Below are 27,350 nucleotides of genomic sequence, written 5' to 3' on the forward strand. Positions count from 1 at the left end.
TAAATTATGTTTAAGAAAGATGTTTCCAAAACAAAAGTGATTTAAAGTTATAAAAAATGCCAGAAAGCTAAAAATAAATGTATTAATGCTTAATATAATTTTTAATAAAAAAGCAAATATATGACTCCATTTTATTTCAAACTAGTTGATCGCCCCAGCTTCGCCTGGTAGCATTTACTAAGTTCTTCAAATTTCTCCAACCCACATACACCTGTCTGTTCTTATTTATTTGCAAATAAAATATCTAAATTTTTACTGCATACTTTAGGGAGCTTTTTTATTACAGTTGACTGTACTCACAAATAAGAGTTTTACCCGGAATTTATGAATTTTTTTCTTTACAAACCATCTCCTGAAAATTTCGAATCGAATAAAAAAAAATCAGCTAAATCGCTCCAGTCGTTCTCAGGTGATGACATTACATACATAGACCAATTCATTTTTATATATATAGATAGATAATGTTAAGTTAATTTAGATCTAGTTCATAGAAATGTCTTTAAATATGCAAAATCAAGAAATTATTGGTGAAAAAAATTAGTAGAAAAGTGAAATTTCAAATTATTAAACACTTTGAAATTTTCCAGAAATATTGAAATATTTGTTTTTGAAACTGTAAACAAAATTAAGAGAAATTAACAATATCGTAATGAGTAAAACAGCAATTTTTCAAATTCTGAAAATTTTCAAAATTGTATTATTTTTGAACCAAATCGTAAAACATTTTTTCATAAATCGATAAATAAAATCATGACCTATTAAAAAAAAGTGAAATAAACAATTTCGCTTAATATATATTTGTTTTATATTGGCTCAAATTTTCCAAAAATTTTTTGATTTTTTTTTTTTTTTTTTTTTTGGAAAAAAGTGATTTTTCAATTTATAAAAAAATTGATATTTTACAAAAATCCGAAAATATTTTTTCATATTTCGAAAGATAAAATTAAGAACTTTTAGAAAATGCTGAAATAAATAAATTCGTTTAATATATATTTTTTTAATAAGCCACTAAAATTCAAAAATATTTTTTTTTTGTAAAAAAAGGTGATTTTCTAATGTTTTAAAAATTGGAAAATTTTTAGAAAAATCTGAAAATATTTTTTTATACTTCGAAAGATAAAATTAAAAGCTTTTAGAAAATGTTGAAATCAATTATATTACATAATATATATTTTTTAAATATTTTGACAAATTAAATTTTTTTAGAAGAAAAAAAAAACGATTTTTCAAATTTTCAGGAAATTTCTTAAATCTCCAAAATAATATTTTCCATAATTAAATAGATCTAAACTGCCCATACAAAACATGGTAATGTCATGCAATTGCTAAACCAGTTACTTTTCATTAACTACTTAATACCGTTTGCATTACTTGGAAGTAGTTTGGTAATGGATGTTATATAATTTAATATGTAATAATTTTTTAAACCAAATTCTTGATTAATTCATTAATTCAAATTGATTTAAAATAACTCCAAAACTCTAAAATATTTTTCCATAATTTTTCTCTCCTTACAACTGTCTACATCAATTATCCTCTCTCTCTTTATTTTTCATAATATTTCCTTAAATTGCACAAAACAAAAAACTCTGTATAATAATATTTTTAACAAATTTATGTTAATATTATTCAATAATCTTACTTTAATTATTATTTCAATTATTTATAAATAAATTTATTTCACACTTTCATATATTTAATAACAATATATTATAGAGAGAAAAAAGCAATATAAATTACAGCCTAACAACTATAAATAATTTATACAAAATAAAAAAACAAAAAATATACTTTATAATTTAATAATAAAATGCACACACAATGACAATTTATATTTAATATATTAATTAATTAATGATTTAATAGTAGAGATATGGTCAACCATGGCAAAAAAAAGATAATGACATTAAACTAAATAAAATAGTTATAAAAAAAATACAATATTTACAAATAAATTTCCATTAAAAAAAAACCACCACAAACCAAAATACACACTAAAAATAATATTAAAATTAAACAAAGGCCTAGATTTAAAACAGAAATATTTTTAATAAAGGGTTGTGATAATAAGGGGACCACTTAATTTGATTATAAAAAAAAAGTTCCTTTTTAGAAGATTTCTTTGACTTTCACTGTGTCTAATTTTTTGATTCATGGAAATATAACCATATACGGACACCTCTTCGTGATAAGAGACCAAAAAGTTTTGCCCAAAGTTATGCACTTTTTTTATGGGCCCCCAAATATTTGTTCCCTCGTTGTCATTTTTGCAAAAAATTGATCATTTTCTCGGGCTCATATCTTGCAAACAGTTTGGAATTTTGATTTACTCTCTGAGGAAAAGTTGTAGCCCTTGTCATAAAGAACAAAAATTGTGAACATATAAAATCAAAACAACTTCATCTTCAGAATAAAAATCGCAAAAAACTTTAAAAAATTCCATTTTTTTACCTTTTTCCCCTTGTTCAGGTTCAAACCGTTCAAAATTCAAGAAAACAATCAACTAGAAAAATGTAGCTAAGATCTCAATAAACAACTTTCTAGAACATATGAACTTCCTAGGAATGATTCTTAACACAGTTTAGGTAGGTCATATAAGTTAGTAAGAAAAATTAAGTGTTTTGGGCCATAAATTATTATAAACTAAAGCATACTTTTAGGCAGCTTTAAAAAAATTTGTTTCGTCTTTTTATACTCTTCACCTTCGTGAGAAGGCTATATATATGTTTGTCATTCCGTTTGTAATTTCTACATTTTTCATTTCCGACCCTATAAAGTATATATATTCTGGATCATTATAGATAGCGGAGTCGATTAAGCCATGTCCGTCTGTCTGTCCGTCCGTCTGTCTGTTGAAATCAATTTTCTGAAGACCCCAGATATCTTCGTTATCCAAATCTTCCATAATTCTGTCAGACATGCTTTCGAGAAGTTTGCTATTTAAAATCAGCAAAATCGGTCCACGAATGGCTGAGATATGAGGAAAAAACCAGGACAACCTCGATTTTTGACCTATATCTGGATTACTATGTCATTAATATAGACAATATGAATATCTAATGATAGATATTTCTAAGACCTTTGCAATGACGTATATAAAACCATAGTAAGTTGGACCTACAATGGGTCAAAATCGGAAAAAAAATTTTGAACCCGAATTTTTTTTTTCACCAAAAAAAAAAATTTTTAAATTTAAAAAAAAAAAATTTTAAATTTAAAAAAAAAAAAAATTTTAAATTTAAAAAAAAAAAAAAATTTAAAATAAGAATTAGAAAAATTTTTTCCCAAAAAATGAAAAAAACTACTTTGGAAAAAAAAATAAATTTTGTTTACCTAAATTTAAAATTTGTATTTTGAAGTATAATTTGGTGAAGGGTATAAGATTCGGCACAGCCGAATATAGCTCTTTTACTTGTTTTAGTTTAGTTTTTTGCGATTTTGATCTTGAAGATGAAGTTTTTTTGATTTAATATGTTCACAATTTTTGTTCTTTATGACAAGGGCTACAACTTTCCCTCACAGAATAAATCAAAATTCCGAACCGTTTGCAAGATATGAAACTGAGAAATTTATCACTTTTTTGCAAAAAAAAGTGCATGACTTTGGGCAAAACTGGGAGACACGGGTCTTTTTCTTTTTTTGGTCTTTTACCACGTAGTGGTGTCCTTATATGGTTATATTTCCATGAAAAGAATTCCTTTTTTTAAAGATTTCTTTGACTTTTTTAACAAATTCTGGTTAAACTTGTTAAATTAAAACATCAGTACACAAATAATAGTTTAAAATATCATTAAAATCCAGCAATTTTATAGAAAATTAAGAATTTTAAACACAAAAATAAATACGAAAACTTTCAAATTAAAAAAAAAAATATTTCAAATTTACCTTTTAAAATAATTGCTATATTTCTGTATTTATTATTAACATTAAATATTTAAATTTAATTATAACTTTATGATAAAAATTACACAATTCTTTAATCAGTTTATATGTTGAGGTTGTTTTTTTTTCCTGAAGTGAAAATAAACTGACAACACAGATAAAATACTATAAAATAATAACAGAAAAAAAAACACATGCTGTGGTTTTTAATAAAATTTATTAATTGTAATTTTACAAATAAATAAAGCGAAACATATAAAAATCGGTTAAAGTTTAATTTTGTTTATTTTTCCCAATAAAACTATTGATTTTATTTATTATTACTGGAAAAAAAGAGAAACAAATATTTATGACTACCAAATAAAAAAAGAGTAAAAAAAACATAGATTATTTAAATATATAATTGAAAATGACACTTTTGGTTTGGCAACAGATGAAAAATTTATGACAATAAAATTAAATCAACTAATTAATTAAAAGGAAAACAAAATAAGAGAGGTTAAGGGTTGGAAAATTAAAAATTTATAAAAAAAATCGCACAATATTTTTTCTGATGAATAATTTACATAACCTTCACCAAAATAAACTATAAGATAAATTGTATAAAAAAAATTTTGGTAAAAAAATAATTTTAAAAAATCGAGGTAGTCGCAGTTTTTTGCTTATATCTCAGGTATTTGTGGGCCGATTTTCTTTATTCTTAAATAGCAACCTAAGTATTACTATAGCGAATATATTAATGTATCAGTCATGTATGAAAGTTATTTGAGGGCTACGGAAAGTTGATTTCAACATACAGACGGACATGGCCGCTATCTATAACTATTATGGGGTTGTGATTTTCATCTTGAAGATGAAGTTTTTTTGATTTTATATGTTGACAATTTTTGTTCTTTATGACAAGGGCTACAACTTTGCCTCAGAAATTAAATCAAAATTCCGAACTGTTGGCAAGATATGAGCCTGAGAAAATTATCACTTTTTTGCAAAAATGACACGTCAATTTTTTTTTTCCAAAATCTTAAAATCCTAAAGGTTAACACAGGGTCTATCAAAGAAATGTTATAACTGCTTCTCTTAATATATTATTTCATGAATGTAATGGCCAAACTTTAGTAAAATTTTTTTTAAGTAAGAAAAAATTAATAATTTTTCAAATTGTTAATTTTTTAAATTTTTTTTCTTAAATCGCAAAATTTTCTTTTACAAGCCAAGAGCTAAAATCACGATCTACAAAAATAGTGTAAAGCTAAAAGTTTTGTTTAATATAAATTGTTTTAAAAATCTCTATCAAATTTGGTATTTTTTTTTATATGAATTTTTTTAAATTAAAAATTTCAAATCATTATATTCAAAATCGCAAAATTTTCTTGCAAAATCTTATAACTTAACACACGTTCTATCAAGAGTACTTAAAATTAAGACTTTCGTTTAATATATATTTTTATTAATTTTGCCAAACTTTGATAAATTTCCTTTAAAATAAGAAAAAAATCAAATTTTCAAAACTAAACAACTTTGAACTTCTTGCCAAAAACCAAATTTTTTTTGCAGTAATCAATAGGTTAATACATGGTCTTTTAAATAATTCCTAAATTGTTTTTTTTGATTTATATATATTTTCTAAAATTTCAGCCAAACTTGGGTAATTTTTGATATAAAGAAAAAACAAAAAAAGAGAAATTTTCAAACATATTTTTATATTAAACAATTTTTCTATTTCGAAAACTTTTTTTCACTATCCAATAGCTAAAATCAAGTACTACCAGGGAAATATAAAATTAACAGATTGGCTTAATATATATTTCTATTAATTTGTATCAAACTTTGGTAAATTTTGTTTTAAATAAGAAAAAAATTAAAATTTTCAAAATTAAACAATTTTGTAATTTTTTCCAAAAACGCAAAATTTTTTTCCAGTAAACAATACCTTAACACAGGATCTTTTAAAAAATTCCTAAATGTTTCGTTTTTATTCATAGATATTTTTTAAAATTTCAGTCAAACTTTGGTAAGTTTTGTTATAAAAAAAATCAAAAAAATAGAACTTTTCAAAAATATAAAAATTTTAAACTTTTTTTCCAATTTCGCAAATTTTTTTTTCAAAATTCAATAGCTAAGATCATAAACTACCAGGAAAATGTAAAATTAACAGATTGGCTTAATATATATTTCTATAATTTTTAGCCAAACTTTGGTAAATTTTCTTTAAAATAAGAAAAAAATTAAAATTTTCTAAATTAAATAAATTTGAAATTTTTGCCAAAAACGCAAAATTTCTTTCCAATGAACAATAGCTTAACACAGGATCTTTTAAAAATTTCCTAAATGGTTCGTTTTTATTCATATATATTTTCTAAAATTTCAGTCAAACTTGGTTCATTTTTGATATAAAGAAAAATCAAAAAAAGAGACATTTTCAAAAATATAAAAATTTTAAATTTTTTTTCCAATTTCGCCAAACTTTTTTTCACAATCCAATAGCTAAGATCATATACTACCAGAAAAATGTAAAATTTACAGATTGGCTTAATATAAATTTCTATAATTTTTAGCCAAACTTTGGTAGATTTCCTTTAAAATAAGAAAAAAATTAAAATTTTCTAAATTAAATAAATTTTAAATTTTTGCCAAAAACCAAAATTTTCTTCCAGTAATCAATAGTTGAACTCAGGAACTTTTGAAAAATACCTAAATTATTCGTTTTTATTCATATATATTTTCTAAAATTTCAGTCAAACTTGGTTGATTTTTGTTATAAAAAAAATCAAAAAAAAATAGAACTTTTCAAAAATATAAAAATTTTAAATTTTTTTTTCAATTTCGCCAAACTTTTTTTCACAATCCAATAGCTAAGATCATATACTACCAGGAAAATGTAAAATTAACAGATTGGCTTAATATATATTTCTATAATTTTTAGCCAAACTTTGGTAGATTTCCTTTAAAATAAGAAACAAATTAAAATTTTCTAAATTAAATAATTTTGTAATTTTTGCCAAAAACCTAAGTTTTTCTTCAGTAATCAATAGTTGAACTCAGCAGCTTTTGAAAAATACCTAAATTGTTTGTTTCGATTCATATATATTTTTTAAAATTTCAGCCTAACTTGGGTAATTTTTGTTATAAAAAAAATCCAAAAAAATAGAACTTTTCAAAAATATAAAAATTTTAAAGTTTTTTTCCAATTTCGCAAATTTTTTTTTCACAATCCAATAGCTAAGATCATAAACTACCAGGAAAATGTAAAATTAACAGATTGGCTTAATATATATTTCTATAATTTTTAGCCAAACTTTGGTAAATTTTCTTTAAAATAAGAAAAAAATTAAAATTTTCTAAATTAAATAAATTTGAAAATTTTTGCCAAAAACCAAAATTTTCTTCCAGTAATCAATAGTTGAACTCGTTTCATACATATTTTCTAAAATTTCAGTCAAACTTGGTTGATTTTTGTTATAAAAAATATCAAAAAAATAGAACTTTTCAAAAATATAAAAATTTTAATTTTTTTTTCCAATTTCGCAAAACTTTTTTTCACAATCCAATAGCTCAGATCATATACTACCAGGAAAATGTAAAATTAACAGATTGGCTTAATATATATTCTATAATTTTTAGCCAAACTTTGGCAGATTTCCTTTAAAATAAGATAAAAAATAAAATTTTCTAAATTAAATAATTTTGAAATTTTTGCCAAAATATTCTTCCAGTAATAATCAATAGTTGAACTCAGGAACTTTTAAAAAATCCCTTTTATTCATATATATTTTCTAAAATTTCTGTCAAACTTGGTTGATTTTTGTTATAAAAAAAAATCAAAAAAATATACCCTTTCAAAAATATAAAAATTTTAATTTTTTTTTCCAATTTCGCAAAACTTTTTTTCACAATCTATTAGCTAAGATCATATACTACCAGGAAAATGTAAAATTAACAGATTGACTTAATATATGTTTCTATAATTTTTAGCCAAACTTTGGTAGATTTCCTTTAAAATAAGAAACAAATTAAAATTTTCTAAATTAAATAATTTTGTAATTTTTGCCAAAAACCTAAATTTTCCTTCAGTAACCAATAGTTGAACACAGGAACTTTTAAAAAATTCCTAAATTATTCCTTTTTATTCATACATATTTTTTAAAATTTCAGTCAAACTTGGTTAATTTTAGATATAAAAAAAATTTAAAAAAGAGACATTTTGAAAAATATAAAAATTTTAAACTTTTTTTCCAACTTCGCAAAATTTTGTTTCCCAATCCAATAGCTAAGATCATAAGCTATCAGGAAAATGTAAAATTAACAGATTGGCTTAATATATATTTCTATAATTTTTAGCCAAACTTTGGTAGATTTCTTTTCAAATAAGAAACAAATTAAAATTTTCTAAATTAAATAATTTTGTAATAGTTGAACACAGGAACTTTTAAAAAATTCCTAAATTATTCCTTTCTATTCATACATATTTTTTAAAATTTCAGTCAAACTTGGTAAATTTTAGATATAAAAAAAATTTAAAAAAAGAGACATTTTCAAAAATATAAAAATTTTAAACTTTTTTTCCACTTTCGCAAAATTTTGTTTCACAATCCAATAGCTAAGATCATAAACTACCAGGAAAATGTAAAATTAACAGATTGGCTTAATATATATTTCTATAATTTTTAGCTAAACTTTGGTAGATTTCCTTTAAAATAAGAAAAAAATTAAAATTTTCTAAATTAAATAATTTTAAAATTTTTGCCAAAAACTTAAATTTTCCTTCAGTAATTAATAGTTGTACACAGGAACTTTTGAAAAATACCTAAATTGTTTGTTTCGATTCATATATATATTTTAAAATTTCAGTCAAACTTGGTTGATTTTTGATATAAAAAAAAAATCTAAAAAAGAGACATTTTCAAAAATATAAAAATTTAAAACTTTTTTTTCAATTTCGCAAAATTTTGTTTCCCAATCCAATAGCTAAGATCATAAACTACCAGGAAAATGTAAAATTAACAGATTGGCTTAATATATATTTCTATAATTTTTAGCCAAACTTTGGTAAATTTCCTTTAAAATAAGAAAAAAATTTAAATTTTCTAAATTAAATAATTTAGAAATTTTTGCCAAAAATCTAAATTTTCCTTCAGTAATCAATAGTTGAACACAGGAACTTATGAAAAATACCAATATTGTTTGTTTCGTTTCATATATATTTTATAAAATTTCAGTCAAACTTGGTTAATTTTTGTTATAAAAAAAATCTAAAACAGAGGCATTTTCAAAAATATAAAAATTTGAAATTTTTTTTTCCAATTTCGCAAAATTTTGTTTCCCAATCCAATAGCTAAGATCATAAACTATCAGGAAAATGTAAAATTAATTGATTCGTGTAATATATATTTCTATAATTTTTAGCCAAACTTTACTAAATTTTTATTTAAATACCACAAAAAGTCTCTGTTTACAAAATGCTAAATTTTTAATGTTTTATTAAAAATCGCAAAATATTTTTTCATAAATCAATAGATTAACACTTTGACTATCAAAAAAATTTAAAAAAAATTAATATTGCTTCATATATATTTTATAAAATTTCAGTTAAACTTGTGTAATTTTTTATTTAAAAAAAAGTAAATAAAAAATTTACATAAATTTGTTAAAAAAAATCTAAAAAATCGAATTTAAAAAAATGTATTTCTATTTTTTTCATTTTTGCAATAGCTAAAATCATAAACCTCTAAAATAATGTAAAGCCCTTAAAATATATTTCTACAAATTTATTTTTATCTCTTAATTTAACATTTAATAAGTAAATTCCTTATAAATAATTAGCTGTTTACAAAATTCTATATTTTAAACGGAAATTAATTCGCATTTTCCTTTTCCTGCTTTTAGTTTGCCGGCTAACAGCTAAAAATTGTTGACAAAATCCACTCCAAATGTATTCCAAATTCAAATTTGTCTTTAACCGCACACAATGCAAAAAAAACAATAAAATCTAACAAAACATGCAAAAAATTACAAATAAAAATATAAATTTTTTCAAACATTTTTAATTTCCGTTGGAAAACCAATGACTATTTGATTTGAATGATGATGATGAGGATTGTTTTCCAAATCATTATAAACTAGCAAAAACAATATTAGAAACACAATAAATAAAAATCAATTCATGTTGAAAAAAATAATTTTTTGCTTTAAAAATGTTAATAATTTTATGTTTAAAATATCTAATTTATTTTATTATATTATGAAATTTGTTTAAAATATTGCATTCGTTAAGTATGTTTTAATTTCGTATGATAATTTTATGCAAACACCTGTTTCCACAGCTTAATTAGTTGTTGATTTACATTTTCGTTTATTTAAATATATGTATCGAATGAGTGAGAGAGAGCGAGAGGCAGAGAGATGAGATGTCTACAACCACATGAAAAAGAAACTCATAACTACACCACACCACAACAACAGCAACACAAACCTTAAACCAACTCAATTACCAAAACAGTTAACATTTTGTATAAGATTGCAATTTAAAGCTGAGAGAAATTTACCTGCAAAGAGAAGAAAGAGATAAAATGGAAATTAGTTTGTGATGCTGAAAATTAAGGGGATAAATTAAGGATATAAACAAGATGAAATGAAAAACAAGTAAGAGGGCTATATTCGGCTGTGCCGAATCTTATATACCCTTCACCAAATTATTCTTCAAAATATTAAATATTTTTAGGTAAACAAAATTTAATTTTTTTTCCAGTTGTTTTTTTCATTTTTTGGAAAAAAATTTTTCGATTGTTATTTTAAATTTTTTTTTTAAATTTAAAATTTTTTTTTTGTTTTTTTAATTTTTTTTTTGAAAAAAAAATTCGGGTTAAATTTTTTTTCCGATTTTGACCCATTGTAGGTCCAACTTACTATGGTCTTATATACGTCGTTGCAAATGTCTTTGCAATATCTATCATTAGATATCCATATTGTCTATATTAATGTCTTAGTAATCCAGATATAGGTCAAAAAATTTTAAATATTTTTAGGTAAACAAAATTTTTTTTTTTTAAATTTTAAAAATTTTTTTTTTGGTTTTTTAAATTTTTTTTTTGTGAAAAAAAATTTGCGTTAAAAAATATTTTTTCCGATTTTGACATTTTTTGTACAGAAAATTTCGTGTAACAGAATTATCTACATAAAAAATCAAGTATTCAAGATTTTCTGTAAAAAAAATATTTGTATACAAGCATTTTCTATAGAAAATGTCTAGTAAACTGTATTTTTCTGTAAAAAAATTTGTGTATAACAGTTTTTTCTATAGAAATGTAGAACATTTTGTGTAAAACATTTATTTGTATAACAATTTTATATATAGAAAATTTTAGTATAACAGTTTCTTTTATAGAAAATTTGTGTATAACAGTATTTACAGTATATTTTATAGAAAATTTTTTATATAATATTTTTTCTATAGAAAAGTTATGTATAACAGTTTTTCCTATAGAAAAATTTGTGCATTACAGTTTTTTTTCTATAGAAAATTTGTGTATAACAGTTTTAGCTAAAGAAAATTTTGTGTATGATGTTTTTTCATGTAGAAATTTTTGTGTAAATCCTTTATTTGTATAGAACTTTTGTGTATAACAGATTTTTTCTATAGAAAATTTCGAGTATAACAGTTTTTTTATAGAAAGTGTTGTGTATAACAGATTTTTTCTATAGAAAAACTTGTGTATAACAGTTTATCATATAGAACAATTTCAGTATAACAATTTTTTTCTATAGAAAATTTTTGTATAATAGTTTTTGCAATAGAAATTTTTGCGTATAACAGTATTTTTTATAGAAAATTTTGTGTATTATATTTTTTCTATAGAAAAAGTTTTTTTTTGTATAGAAAAATTTGTGTATAACAGTTTTAGCTAAAGAAAATTTTGTGTATGATGTTTTTTATGTAGAAATTTTTGTGTAAAACCTTTATTTGTATAGAACTTTTGTGTATAACAGATTTTTTTCTATAGAAAATTTCGAGTATAACAGTTTTTTATAGAAAGTGTTAGGTATAACAGATTTTTTCTATAGAAAAAGTTGTGTGTAACAGTTTTTCATATAGAAAAATTTCTTATAACATTTTTTTTCTATAGAAAATTTGTGTATAACAGTTTTTGCAATAGAATTTTTTTCGTATAACAGTATTTACAGTATTTTTTATAGAAAATTTTGTGTATTATATTTTTTCTATAGATAAAGTTGCTTATAACAATTTTTTTCTATAGAAAATTTGTGTATAACAGTTATTGCTATAGAAATGTTTGCGTATAACAGTATTTACAGTATTATTTACAGAAAATTTTTGTGTATTATATTTTTTCTATAAAAAGGTTTGTGTATAACAGTTTTTTTTCTATAGAAAATTTATGTACGACGTGTTTTTATTTTTGTCTAAAACATTTATTTCTATAGAATTTGTGTGTATAACAGTTTTATATATAGACAATTTTTAGTATAACTGTTTTTTTATATAAAATTTTGTATATAACAGTTTTCCATATAGAAAAAGTTGTGTATAACAGTTTTTTTTCTATAGAAAATTTGTGTATAACAGTTTTTGCTATAACAATATTTTTTATAGAAAATTGTTTGTATATTTTGTCTATAGAAAAACTTGTGTATAACAGTTTCTGCTATAGAAATGTTTGCGTATAACAGTATTTACAGTATTTACAGTATTATTTATAGACAATATTTGTGAATTATGTATATTTTTTCAATAGAAAAAGTTGCGTGTAACAGTTTTTCCTATAGAAAAGTTCCTATAGAAAAGTTTCTATATTCTATAGAAGATTTGTGTACGACGTTTTTTTATATAGAAAATTGTGTCTAAAACATTTATTTCTATATAATTTTTGTGTATAACAGTTTTATATATAGAAAATTTTAAGTATAACAGTTTTTTTATAGAAAACTTTGTATATAACAGTTTTTCATATAGAAAAAGTTGTGTAGACCAGTTTTAGCTATAACAATATTGACAATATTTTATATAGAAAATTTTCTGTATAATATTTTGTCTATTGAAAAAGTTGTGTCTAACAGTTTTTTTTCTATAGAAAATTTGTGTATTACAGTTTTTAGCTATAGAAATGTTTGCGCATAACAGTATTTACAGTATTATTTACAGACACTTTTTGTGTATTATATTTTTTCTATAGACAAATTTGCGTGTAACAGTTTTTCCTATAGAAATGTTTGTGTATAACAGTTTTATTTATATAGAAAATTTGTGTATAATAGTTTTTTTATATAGAAAATTTTGTCTAAAACATTTATTTCTATAGAATTTTTGTGTATAACAGTTTTATATATAGAAACATTTTATTATAACAGTTTTTTATAGAAATTTTTGGTTTTCATATAGAAAAAGTTTTGTATAACAGTTTATTTTTTTTTGTATAGAAAATTTGTGTATAACAGTTTTTGCTAAAGCATATTGTTGTTACAATATTTTTTTCTGTAGAAAATTGTATGTAAAACTTTTAGTTCTATAAAATTTTTGTGTATAACAGTTTTTTCTATAGAAAATTTCTAGTATAACATTTTTTTATAGAAAGTGTTGTGTATAACAGATTTTTTCTATACACAATTTTGTGTATAACAGTATTTTTATAGACATTTTTTCCATAGAGAATTTCTTTTATAAAAGTTTTTTTGAACAATTTTGTTTGCAACAATTTTGTCTTCAGAATGGTTTCTGTATAACAGTTTTTTCTATTGAACATTGTAGGTATATCAGTTTTTTCTATAGTGTATAACACATTTTGTGCAGAACATTTAATCAGAAAAAATTATGTGTATAACAGTTTTGTATAAAAAAACTGTTATACTGAACAGTGTATAACAGTTTTTTGTAGAAATATTAGTTTTTTTTATAGAATATTTTGTTTATGACTATTTTTTCTATAGAAAATTTTATGTATAAGACTATTTTTTTACAGATATTTATATGTATAACAGTTTTTTCTATAGAAAATTTCGAGTATAACAATTTTTTTATAGAAAGTGTTGTGAATAACACATTTTTGTGATAGAAAATTTTGTATATTACTATAATTTCTATAGAAAATTTGTTGTACAACAGTTTTTTTTAATATTAATTTTTTGGGTATAAAAGTTTTTTCTAATAACACTTTTTTATACAGAATGGCTTTATAAAAAACAGTCTCTTTTATACAAAACTAAAAAAAAAACTTTTATATGGAACAGTGTATCACAGAAATGTTGTGTATAACAGTTCTTTCTATAGAAAGTTTCAAGTATAACTGTAATAATATGGCAAATTATTTGCTTATAACAGTTTTTCACATTTTCATTTCCGCTATAATTCTGTCATTGTTAAACTGTTTCTCCCAGTGTTTGCTTGCATTTCCCCTTTTTGTATAGTTAATCAGTTCTGTTTAAATTTAAACAGCTTGCTTTTAATCACGTTTTTTTTATTATTTAATCAGTTCTAAACGTCATCATATAAACAGCTATTAATATAAAAAATAACTTTTTTTCAATATCAGCACAAATAATCTTTATTGCAGCTGCTATTATTATAAAAAAAAACACATATAAAAATACAGTAAATTTCAAATTGGAGAAATCCCCACATTACAAACCTAAACTAATTCACAATTTTCTTAAAATTACGAAAACCATTTGGCAGTAAATTATAGATGGAGGTACATAAAACATTGTCGGTGGACAGATTTTCCAAATCTCCCTCCAACTCCTTGAGATCTTCTGCATTAGTTTGCACCGCTTTTGCCACATATAGAGGAATATCACCATGAGCAAATTCCATAATAAATTGTCGACATACACCACAGGGTGTGGTGAAGGCATCTTCCTGATAGGCCACCACGGCAGCGGCTGTGAATTCACGTACTCCCTCACTTACAGCCTTGCAAATGGCAGTGCGTTCGGCACAGGAGGAAGGGCTGAATGCGGCATTCTCTACATTGCAGCCATTAAAAATGCGGCCACATTTAGAGCGAAAAGCAGCACCAACTTTGAAATTACTATAGGGCACATAGGCATTAAGGCGCACCTTGTTGGCCGATTTCAATAATTCTTTAACGGAGACATCTGTTTATAAGTAAAATTAAAATAATTACAATTTGATTTCTCTACAAGTAGTTTCATTTAGAGAACTCACCCAAATCTTTGTAGAGTTGTATGGTTTCTGGTAAATCAGCCTTTTTCAAACCCGTCACTTTAGTAGTGTCCATTTTATTTTAATAATTTTCTTTTTGTTTTATAAATAAATGCTTAAGAACCGCTCTCTAACTCAGCCATCCACTAACTGACTGTTAGTATAAATGAATAAATATCTGGCCATAATATTGTGGTTGTTTGTCAACATTATTATCACAACAACAATTTAACAAAACTACAATAATTTGTTTAAAAAATATATAATTTGTTGTGGGTTGAATACTCTTTCAGCTCACGCAGAGTATTTTTTTTTAATAAAAATAGAATTATAAGAAATTGTTTTGAAATGAGAAAATGAATTTGAACAAAACACCCTCTTATGAAACACCCCCATTCTTTGTTGATAGCAAAAATAGTGGATTTTGTTTAGAGAGACCAAATAAGAGAGTGAGAGTAAGAGCAACAACCACTTTAAATAGAGAAGAAAAACAGATCATTTGAAAACAAATGAAACTAATCAGGGATGGAAGCTGTTTGTTTATTAAAATAGTAGATTGACACTACAAAACTGTTATAAACTAAAATGTCTATGGAAAAAACAACTATACAAGAAATGTTATCTTTAAAATAACTGTTATACTTGACATTTTCTATAAAACCAACTGTTAAACTCAAACATTTATATATCAAAAACTGTTATACACAAATTTTGTATAAAAAAAAACTGTTATACAAAACTTTTTCTATAGGAAAAACTGTTATACACAACTTTTACTATAGAAAAAATATTATAAACAAAATTTTCTATAAAAAATACTGTTATACTCGAAATTTTCAATAGAAAAAATCTGTTATACACAAAAATTCTATAGAAATAAATGTTTTACACAAAATTTTCTACATTAGAAAACGTCACACACAAAATTCTCTTTAGCAAAAACTGTTATACACAAATTTTTAATAGAAAACAACTGTTATATACAACTTTTCCTTTAGAAAAAATTTAATATCCAAAATTTTCGATAAAAAATACTTAAATACTGTTATACGAAAACATTTTTATAGCAAAAACTGTTATACACAAATTTTCTATAGAAAAAAAACTGTTATACACAAATTTTCTATAGAAAAAAACTGTTATGCACAACTTTTTCTATATGAAAAACTGTTATATACAAAAATTTCTATAAAAAAAATGTTATACTAACAATTTTCTATATATAAAACTGTTATACACAAAAATTCTATAGAAATAAATGTTTCGGACAAAATTTTCTATATAAAAAAACGTCGTACACAAATTTTCTATAGAAAAAAAACTGTTATACACAAACTTTTCTATAGGAAAATTTGTTACACGCAAATTTTTCTATAGAAAAAATATAATACACAAAAATTGTCTGTAAATAATACTGTAAATACTGTTATACGCAAACATTTCTATAGCAAAAACTTTCATACACAAATTTTCTATAGAAAAAAACTGTTATACACAACTTTTTCGATATCAAAAACTGTTATATACAAACATTTCTATAAAAAAAATATACTAAAAATTGTCTATATATAAAACTGTTATACACAAAAATTCTATAGAAATAAATGTTTTAGACAAAATTTTCTATATAAAAAAAAGTCGTACACAAATTTTCTAAAGAAAAAAAAAACTGTTATACACAAACTTTCTATAGGAAAAAACTGTTACACGCAACTTTTTCTATAGAAAAAAATATAAAACACAACAATTTTCTGTAAATAATACTGTAAATATTGTTATACGCAAACATTTCTATAGCAAAAACTGTTATCCACAACTTTGTCTATAGACAAAATATTATTCGCAAAATTTTCTATAAAAAATATTGTAAATATTGTTATAGCAAAAACTGTTATACACAAATTTTCTATAGAGAAAAAACTGTTATACACAATTTGTTCTATATGAAAAATAGTTATATACAAAATTTTCTATAAAAAAACAGTTATACTAAAAATTTTCTATATATAAAACTGTTATACACAAAAATTCTATAGAAATAAATGTTTTAGGCAAAATTTTCTATATAAAAAAACGTCGCACACAAATTTTCTATAGAAAAAAAACTGTTATACACAAACTTTTCTATAGGAAAACCGGTTACACGCCACTTTTTCTATAGAAAAAATATTATACACAAAAATTGTTTGTAAATAATACTGTAAATATTGTTATACGCAAACATTTCTATAGCAAAAACTGTTATACACAACTTTTTCTATTGATAAAATATTATACACAAAATTGTCTATAAAAAATATTGTAAATATTGTTATAGCAACAACTGTTATACATAAATTTTCTATAGAAACAAACAACTGTTATACACAACTTTTTCTATATGAAAAACAGTTATATACAAAATTTTCTATATAAAAAAACATCGTACACAAACTTTTCTATAGAAAAAATATAATACACAAAAATTTTCTGTAAATACTGTTATACGCAAACATTTCTATAGCAAAAACTGTTATACACAAATTTTCTATAGAAAAAAAACTGTTATACACAACTTTTTCTATATGAAAAACTGTTATATACAAAAATTTCTATAAAAAACTGTTATACTAAAAAATTTTCTTTATATAAAACTGTTATACACACAAATTCTATAGAAAAAAAAACTGTTATACACAAATTTTTCTATTGGAAAAATTGTTATACACAACTTTTTCTATAAAAAAAATATAATACACAAAATACCCAAAAATTTCTATTGCAAAAACTGTTATACACAAATTTTTTTATAAAAAAAAATTTATACAAAAATTTTCTATATATAAAATTGTTATAAAACACAAATTTATTACAGAAACAAGTAAGAAAGTATGGTCGGTCAAGCCCGACCATATAAAATACCCCATACTAAGTAAAAGAGCAAAAACATTTTTCTTTTAAAATTTCAATAATTTATATTTTTGAATGATTTTCAGAAGTGGGCCTTATATGGGGGCTATGACCAATTATGGACCGATCACCATGAAATTAGGTCGTGTGATTTATGTCTATATGAAAGTTTACTATGTTGAATTTTGTGTGTATACCAATATTTTTAAGCGATTTGTGCACGTTTAAGTGAATTTCGGAAGCGGGTCTATATGGGAGCTATAACTAATTATGGACCGATCGTAACAAAATTTGGTAACATGAACTTTGTATATATAAAACTTATTTGGAGCGGAATTTGTGGAGATACATTTATAAATTAAACATTTATGACCGATAAAGTCCAATTTCGGAAGGACATTTGTATGGGGGCTAGGTGAAATAATGGACCGATTTCAGCCAGTTTCAATAGGCTTCGTCCTTGGCCTAAAAAATTATGTGCACAAAATTTGATCGAAATATCTTCAAAATTGCGACCTGTACTCTGCTCACAAGGTTTACATGGACAGCCGACCAGCCAACCAGACGGACGGACATCGTTTAATCGACTCAGAAAGTGATTCTAAGTTACAAACATCTGCACAAACGCATAATACCCTCCCCACTATGGTGGTGTAGGGTATAAAAACTGTTGTACCAGAAATTTACTTCTATTTTGATGTAGAAAATACTGTTACACGAAATTTTCTGTAGAAAAAATATATTTGGTAGATAAAAACTGTTATACATGTAGTTTTTAGATATTTTAACATTTTATTGTTACTTTTTATGACCTTGAACTTTTAAGGCCATTTGATTTGAACAAATTACTTATTAGAAAAATGATTTATATGTTTTAAAAACTAAATTCAGTATTAAGAAAATAAAAATAAACCGAAAATAAACTATTATGCTTTTTAAAAAATTAAAAATATCCAAAAATTTCACACAGAAATTTCTATATTCTCTTTAAAAAAAAGATATAGTTTTATGTAAACAATTCTAATGAGTTCTAATTCTCGCTCTTTCTTTCTCTCTCTTTCACCCATTTATTAAATTCACCTTCATTCATTAACAAAAAAAATCCACCACCCAAAACAAAGTGATAAAACAAAACAACTCTGTACATTAAACAGCTGGGGTTTTTGTTTTGAAAAAAGAAAACAGCTGTCAATCAATTATTTAATTATTTTCAAAGAGCCATGTTGTATATTTTAGAATGTATTTTAGTCAAATTTATTTACTTTCAATTTTGCAAATAATAAATAAATCAACAAATGTGTTAGAATTTCATTTAGCAAACATATTTATTAACTGATTTTTATAAAAGATAAAAATAAATCAATAAATAATCAGGGGAAAATTTAAACACAAAATTTACTTTCTGTTTTTATTTTTTTTTTGTTTAATTTAAAAAAAAGAACACAGAAAACCACTTTGAATAAACGAAGCCGAAACTATTTTTTTTTTGTTCAATAAAATTGTTGTTTTTAGCGCTAACAAATTAAGTGATAAGAGTAACGAGAGTTTCCACCATACAATTAAAAGAAGAAGTGGAAGGGAAACTGATAAAAATCTCCATCACACCTTAAGTTTAAATATCAATAAATATAAAGTTTTGAAGATTGAATGTTTAAACTAACCACAGGATTCTGAATTTTATGAAAGTAAGAAAATTATAACAAGTAAAAGATCAATATTCGGCTGTGCTCACCAAATTATACTTTCAAATAAAAATTTTAAATATTTTTAAGTAAAAAAAATTAAAAAAAAAAAATTAAATGAAAAAAATTATATCAAACTAATTTTTTTTTTGGAATTTTTTCAAATTTATTTTTGATTTTTTTTGGAATTTTTTCAAAATTTATTTTTGAATTTTTTCAAAATTTATTTTTGAATTTTTTCAAAATTTATTTTTGAATTTTTTCAAAATTTATTTTTGAATTTTTTCAAAATTTATTTTTGAATTTTTTCAAAATTTATTTTTGAATTTTTTCAAATTTCTTTTTTTATTTTATTAGTGAAAAAAATTTTTTTTTGGTATCAAACTAATTTTTTTTCAAAATTTATTTTTGATTTTTTTTTCAAAATTAATTTTTTTTGGAATTTTTTCAAAAATTATTTTTTGTTTTTTTTTGAATTTTATTCAAATTTTTTCAAATTTATATTTGTTTTTTTTGGAATTTTTTCAAATTTCTTTTTTTATTTTATTAGTGAAAAAATTTTTTTTGGTATCAAACTATTTTTTTTTTCAAAATTTATTTTTGATTTTTTCAACATTTTTTTTTTTAATTTTTTCAAAATTTATTTTTTATTTTTTTTAAAAAATTTTTTGGAATTTTTTCAAAAATTATTTATGAATTTTTTCAAATTTCTTTTTTATTTTATTAGTGAAAAAAAATTTTTTGGTATCAAAAATTTTTTTTTTTGAATTTTTTCAAAAATTATATTTGATCTTTTTTCTAAAATTTTTTCAAAATTTATTTTTGTTTTTTTTTGAATTTTTTCAAAATAAAAAGAAATTCGAGTTAAAAATTAATTTCCCGATTTTGACCAATTGTAGGTCCGAATTACTATGGCTTTATAAACGTATTTGGAAAGGTCTTTGAAATAGCTATCATTAGATATCCATATTGTCTATATTAATGACTTAGTAATCCAGATATAGATCAAAAATAGGTCAAAATCGAGGTAGTCGTGGTTTTTTGCTTATATCTCAGCCATTTGTGGGCCGATTTTCTTGATATTAAATAACAATATAAGTTAGACTATAGCGGACATATTGATGTAATAATCATGTATAGAAGTTGTTTATGGGCTACGTAAAGTTGATTTCAACATACAGAAAGATAGACGGACATGGCTAAATCGTCTCCTCTAACTATAACGATACTACAATGAGTCTCAAATGAAAAATCCAGAAATGCATTGCAGTGCATGGTGAAGGTTAAGTTCAAAATTCAGCAAATTTCTGGAATTTGTGAATATATTGTTTTAATTATTCCCCTGGTTAACCCTGTTTTACCCCCAGTTTATCTTCCCCCAATGTTTTTCCCCAACCCCTATGTCAACGAGGTAATAATTTCTGTTTTCATTATCAGTTTTAAAAATTCAAATGAAACAATTTCGTAGGCGATTATTTTTTTTTTAGTTGTTTTTTTTTTTGCTCTATAAAATTGCACAATATTTTGCTTTTAAATGCTGTTGAATGTAGTTGCTGTTGTTGACTTTATAGCTGCAGCTGCAATTTGAGCTGGCTAGAAAGTAATCGATAGTAATTTATATTATAAATGGGACAACTACTAACTACTGCTATTAATAATGATAATTTGCCATGAATTTTTGCAAAACAATTCAACAAAAAGCAAATGATTTAAAAAAAAAAGTAAAGGGAAGTACGTAGGTGGCTTTTGAAAATAATAAAACATTTTTAGTAGTTTATAGTATAGCCTACTTGATGGAGAAAAATTAATAAAATTTTTTGATAATTTGTTCAAGATATGAAATTTTCTTAGAAATAGAAATTCTTTCGGTCATAGAAAATTATACAGGGTCATTCAATTGGGACTTCCGAACTTTCAAATGGGTAAGCATGGTCTTGAGTGATACAAGAACAATAATGTGGTATTTGTACCAAGAGAGGCAAATCCTCCAATCTGCCTGAAGCTAACTAAGGCCAGTTTAGAGATATTGGGCTCATGTTAAAAGAGAAAGTGAAGAGCACAAAAAAGTAGTCCAAAAGTGTGGTAGGTTTGATGCAACATGTTTGAAGTAAAAATGTTCAAGCACCATGTTTGTAGCAACATGTTTGATGCAACATTTTGAAGGCTTTCTTTTATAGTTTTATTTAGACAAATCTAAAGATTGTAGTAGACATTTGTGGATAACATTAGAATCAGGTAAATGCTTCAAAGATTTTCTTAAATGACTGGAAAAAATAAAGAATACATAGGAAAATTTAAGAAAATAAGACAAACAATAAGATTTTTGGGAAAATATGAAGTTTGTTTAATTTTATAACATTATAACTATAAAACATTAAAACTTTATAACCTTATAACTTTATAACTTTATAACTTTATAACTTTATAACTTTATAACTTTATAACTTTATAACTTTATAACTTTATAACTTTATAACTTTATAACTTTATAACTTTATAACTTTATAACTTTATAACTTTATAACTTTATAACTTTATAACTTTATAACTTTATAACTTTATAACTTTATAACTTTATAACTTTATAACTTTATAACTTTATAACTTTATAACTTTATAACTTTATAACTTTATAACTTTATAACTTTATAACTTTATAACTTTATAACTTTATAACTTTATAACTTTATAACTTTATAACTTTATAACTTTATAACTTTATAACTTTATAACTTTATAACTTTATAACTTTAAAACTTTTACATGTTTGATGTACCATGTTTGTAGCAACATGTTGGATGCACCTTGTTTGTAGCAACATGTTTGATGCAACATGTTTGATGCAACGTGTTTGAAGCAACATGTTTGAAGTAAAAATTTTGCATCAACAAGTTTGAAATGAAAATCGGAAAATATTTGGACCCGCTGTTATGAAAAAACCGGAGTAGGATGGCTAGAAATTTTTAAAATTTAATTTTCAAATTCGAATATCCTAAATTATAAGAGATAATTTATAGCTACGACAAGGTTAAAACAAACCAAGATAATAGTATCGTTTTAAAAATTGAACATACCCGAGGTGTCCTACTTTTGCATTCCCTGACAAAACTAAAACTTAACCCGACAGCACTTCTTCATTGCGCATGTAAAAGCGGACTAAGGGTTTAGAGATATAAAAAACGAGTTAACCTCGATTTTTGATATATATCTGGATTACTAAGACATTAATATAGACAATGTGGTTATCCAATAGATATTTCAAAGTCCATTGCAAGGATGTTGGAACTACAATTGGTCAAAATCGGGAAAAAATTCTTTTAATTTTTAAAATTTTTCTTTTAAATTTATTGAAAAAAAAAAATTATGACTAAAAAATTTTCCAAAAAATTTTAAATCCAAAATTTTTAGTGAAATTTTTAATTTTCTAATTTGAGTGGAAAAAGTTTAATTTAAAATTTTAAAAAATCCTTGGTTTTATTATCAAAAGTTTACGTGATTTTCTTGTCTGTGTAGTTATTTGTCTATTTAGGTAATTTTCTGCTTTTGTCCATTTTAAATGGTTATTTTTCCATTAAACTCCTACAAAAGGTACGATTTTGTTATAAAAGTTCGTATGTGGTAGCTAGTTTTGGTGTAGAAACTAATATTACCCAGCAGTTTTAATCCTGAATTAATCTGTAATAGCTAAATTTATAACGCTTTGGGTAATTTCTCAAGTTTAATCTCTTTGTAATGCAAATAGTAGGCAATTGGTTACTTTATGCATCCCAGGTAATCTATTGGAGTGTCAATTGTTACTTAGTGTCCATTGTTAATCCCTTGAAGTCAATTATTACTTAAGTGTCTCTTAGTAGTCCAGAGTGTAGTCACTTTAAACTAGAAAGTAGTTACTTAACGTATCACAAGTAATCCATTAGATAATCAGTAGTCACTTAGTGTATTTTTGAACTGCTGGGTACTTGTTAAACAGCTGGGCTGAGTTTCATGTGTGGGTGTGTATCATTTTGTAGTGGTACTGCAATCTTGTATTGAAAATCTTTTAAAGCCATTAGCCTTTAAAGAATATCGAACATGTTTATAGCAAAAAACGTATTTAGGTAATAGAAACTTTGTACATTTACACTCACCGAAAGATAAAATGAAGAAGGACACTCCTTGAATTCTTAAAATTCTCAGAAATTTCCAAAATTGCTATTAAATCAATTTCCATAGAATTTTTAATGGAAAAATTCCTCAAATTAAAAGAAAGTTTTTAAGCAGATTTAGTTGCAGATAATTTCCTTAAATAGCTAACTTTAAATTGTTAAAGACAAAATAGTGTCATTGTTTAAACATAATGTTTATTAAGTAATTAAAAAAATGGTCCTTCGAACCTTGAATTTATTGAATTTTTAATCATGTTCTGTATAGAAGGACCTTTCATTAATAGTTCAATTCAGCAGAATTTGGTTTAAACAATTGTAGTCACTATGAATTATTATATAACAAAGTTATAATTAACAAAACATGGTTCGAAGGACCATATTTCAATATTGTAAATTGCCACCAAATAAAAACATAAACCTTTCTATTCTTGCCTTTTAGAATATCTTAAACATCATGATTATTACATTAAGTATATAAAAAAAAGGTCCTTCGAACCTTGAATTTATTGAATTTTTAATCCTGTGCTATATAGAAGGACCTTTCTTTAAAAGTTTAATTCAGCAGAATTTGGTTCAAATAATTTTAGTCACTGTGAATTATTTATATAACAAAATTATAATAAACAAAACATGGTTCGAAGGACCATATTTCAATATTGTAAATTGCCACCAAAAAAAAAAACTAAAACGTTTCTGCTCTAGCCTTTTCGAAAATCTTAAATATGAAAATATTTCTCCTCAAAATTTTCTTCATAATAGAAATAGTATTAAAGGTTTTTATCTCGCAACATTCTGGTACTTTACTTCCTTGTTTTTTTTTCATAAACATTTTTATACAAAAATCCTACACATCTTTACCACAACTTGAATATCTGTTTTTTTTCCACCAAACCCACAAATATTCTTCTAAGCTCTCTATATACTACTTTATATCAATTACATTTCTTTCAACTACAAATATGATACAAATTTGATGTCATTGTATCTGCATTTTTTTTTTGTTTGCCTGTAACAGATTTTTATAAGATTTCTTTGTAAAGATAATCAAAGACTTATAAACTAAATAAACCACAAACAAACTGACAAAAAAATAAGAAATAATAATAAGAATCAAATCAATATTTGTTTTATACAAGGAATACAATGTACCTACATAAGAATTGCTTATATTTGTACATGATTTTGAAGGCTTTCCTTTAAGGTTTTATTTAGATAAATGTAAAGATTGTAGTAGACTTTTGTAGTCATATTTCGAAAAAATAACAAGAAAAGAAAAAAAAATACTTTAAATAAATAACACATTCTTACTATTTCATAAATTAACCAGAAAAATGTGTCAGGTTTTTTTTTATAAGGAAGAAAATAATAATAAGAAAACCACAGATTGACAAGATTAGAATCAGAGAAATGCTTTAAAGATTTTCTTAAATGACTGGAAAAAATAAAGTCTACATAGGAAAATTTAAGAAAGCATGATAAACAATAAGGTTTTTGGGAAAATATGAAATTTGCATAACTTTACAACTTTATAACTTTAGAACATTATAACTTTAAAAATCCGGGTTAAAAGTATTCGATTTAAAACCGGTTTTTATATCCCAACATTAATAAAATAAAGAATTTGTTTATAATCTGTGATGTTTTCTAATAAATATGCAAATTTTATTCATTATTCGAATAAAAATTATTCGATTAATAAAAAGCGGAGTTATAATTATTCGAATAAAAATTCGTTTTTTGTGTTTCGTTAATTATATTTAGAAGAAATTTCTATGAAATCTTAGAATTTTTTTAAAAATAAATTTCATTATTCGATTAAAAATCCGGATTAAAATTATTCGATTAATTAAATTCGTGATTACTAAAATTAATGAATTTGTTTGTTTTCTAACAATTTAAGAAATTTTATTATTTATTCGAATAAAATTAAAATTATTCGATTAATAAAAAAACCGGGTTTCAATTATTCGAATAATAAAAAATCGCTTCTTATGTTTCGTTAATAATTAGAAGAAATTTCTATGAAATCTTAAATTATTTTAGAAAGTAAATTTCATTATTCGATTAAAAATCCGGATTAAAATTATTCGATTAATTAAATTCGAGATTAATAAAATTAAAGAATTTGTTTGTTTTCTAACAATTTAACATATTTTATTATTTATTCGAATAAATATAAAATTATTCGATTAATAAAAGCCGAGTTTAATTATTCGAATAAAAATTCGTTTTCTGTGTTTCGTTAATAATATTTAGAAAGAAATCTAATAAATATGCAAATTTTATTCATTATTCGAATAAAAATTATTCGATTAATAAAAAGCGGAGTTTTAATTATTCGAATAAAAATTCGTTTTTTGTGTTTCGTTAATTATATTTAGAAGAAATTTCTATGAAATCTTAGAATTTTTTTAAAAATAAATTTCATTATTCGATTAAAAATTCGGATTAAAATTATTCGATTAATTAAATTCGTGATTACTAAAATTAATGAATTTGTTTGTTTTCTAACAATTTAAGAAATTTTATTATTTATTCGAATAAAATTAAAATTATTCGATTAATAAAAAAACCGGGTTTCAATTATTCGAATAATAAAAAATCGCTTTTTATGTTTCGTTAATAATAATAAGAAGAAATTTCTATGAAATCTTAAAAATTTTTTTTAAATTAAATTTCATTATTCAATTAAAAATCCGGCTTAAAATTATTCGATTAATTAAATTCGAGATTAATAAAATTAAAGAATTTGTTTGTTTTCTAACAATTTAACATATTGTATTATTTATTAGAATAAAATTAAAATTATTCGATTAAAAAAACCGGTTTTTAATTATTCGAATAATAAAAAATCGCTTTTTATGTTTCGTTAATTATGATTAGAAGAAATTTCTATGAAATCTTAGAATTTTTTTAATTAAATTTCATTATTCGATTAAAAATCCCGGTTAAAATTATTCGATTAATTAAAATCGAGATTAATAAAATTGAAGAATTTGTTTGTTTTCTAACAATTTAAGAAATTTTATTATTTATTCGAATAAAATTAAAATTATTCGATTAATAAAAAACCGGCTTTTAATTATTCGAATACAAAAAAAAATCGCTTTTTATGTTTCGCTAGTAATAATTAGAAGAAAATTCTATGAAATCTTAGAATTTTTTTTTAAATTAAATTTCATTATTCGATTAAAAATCCCGGTTAAAATTATTCGATTAATTAAAACTGGTTATTATATTCCAAGTTTAAAAAAAATTAAAAAGAGTGCTTATAATATGCAAATTTCATTATTCGATTAAAAATCTGGGTTTGAAATTAGTCGATTAATTAAATTCGAGATTAATAAAATTAAAGAATTTGTTTGTTTTCTAACAATTTAACAAATTTTATTATTTATTCGAATAAAATAAAAATCATTCGATTAAAAAAACCGACTTTTAATTATTCGAATAATAAAAAATCGCTTTTTATGTTTCGTTATTAATAATTAGAAGAAATTTCTATGAAATCTTAGAATTTTTTTTAAATTAAATTTCATTATTCGATTAATAATCCGGATTAAAATTATTCGATTAATT

The 27,350-nt window shown here is 22.9% G+C and overlaps 2 protein-coding genes across 3 annotated transcripts in view; both read right to left on the bottom strand.

Moving 5' to 3' along the window:
* Window positions 1–27,350, bottom strand: part of msi (musashi) — a 365,786-nt gene that overhangs the window by 169,991 nt on the left and 168,445 nt on the right. The window lies entirely within an intron of this gene.
* On the bottom strand, window positions 14,468–15,189 carry LOC135948702 (cytidine deaminase-like). The gene is made up of 2 exons (XM_065498113.1): window positions 15,059–15,189; window positions 14,468–14,988 (listed from the first exon to the last, which is right to left on the bottom strand). Exons 1-2 carry the CDS (start codon window positions 15,129–15,131, stop codon window positions 14,525–14,527), a joined length of 537 nt encoding a protein of 178 aa, XP_065354185.1. The 5' UTR covers window positions 15,132–15,189; the 3' UTR covers window positions 14,468–14,524.

The sequence above is a fragment of the Calliphora vicina genome, chromosome 1 (assembly GCF_958450345.1).
Source record: "Calliphora vicina chromosome 1, idCalVici1.1, whole genome shotgun sequence".
Taxonomy (NCBI): Eukaryota; Metazoa; Arthropoda; class Insecta; order Diptera; family Calliphoridae; genus Calliphora; species Calliphora vicina.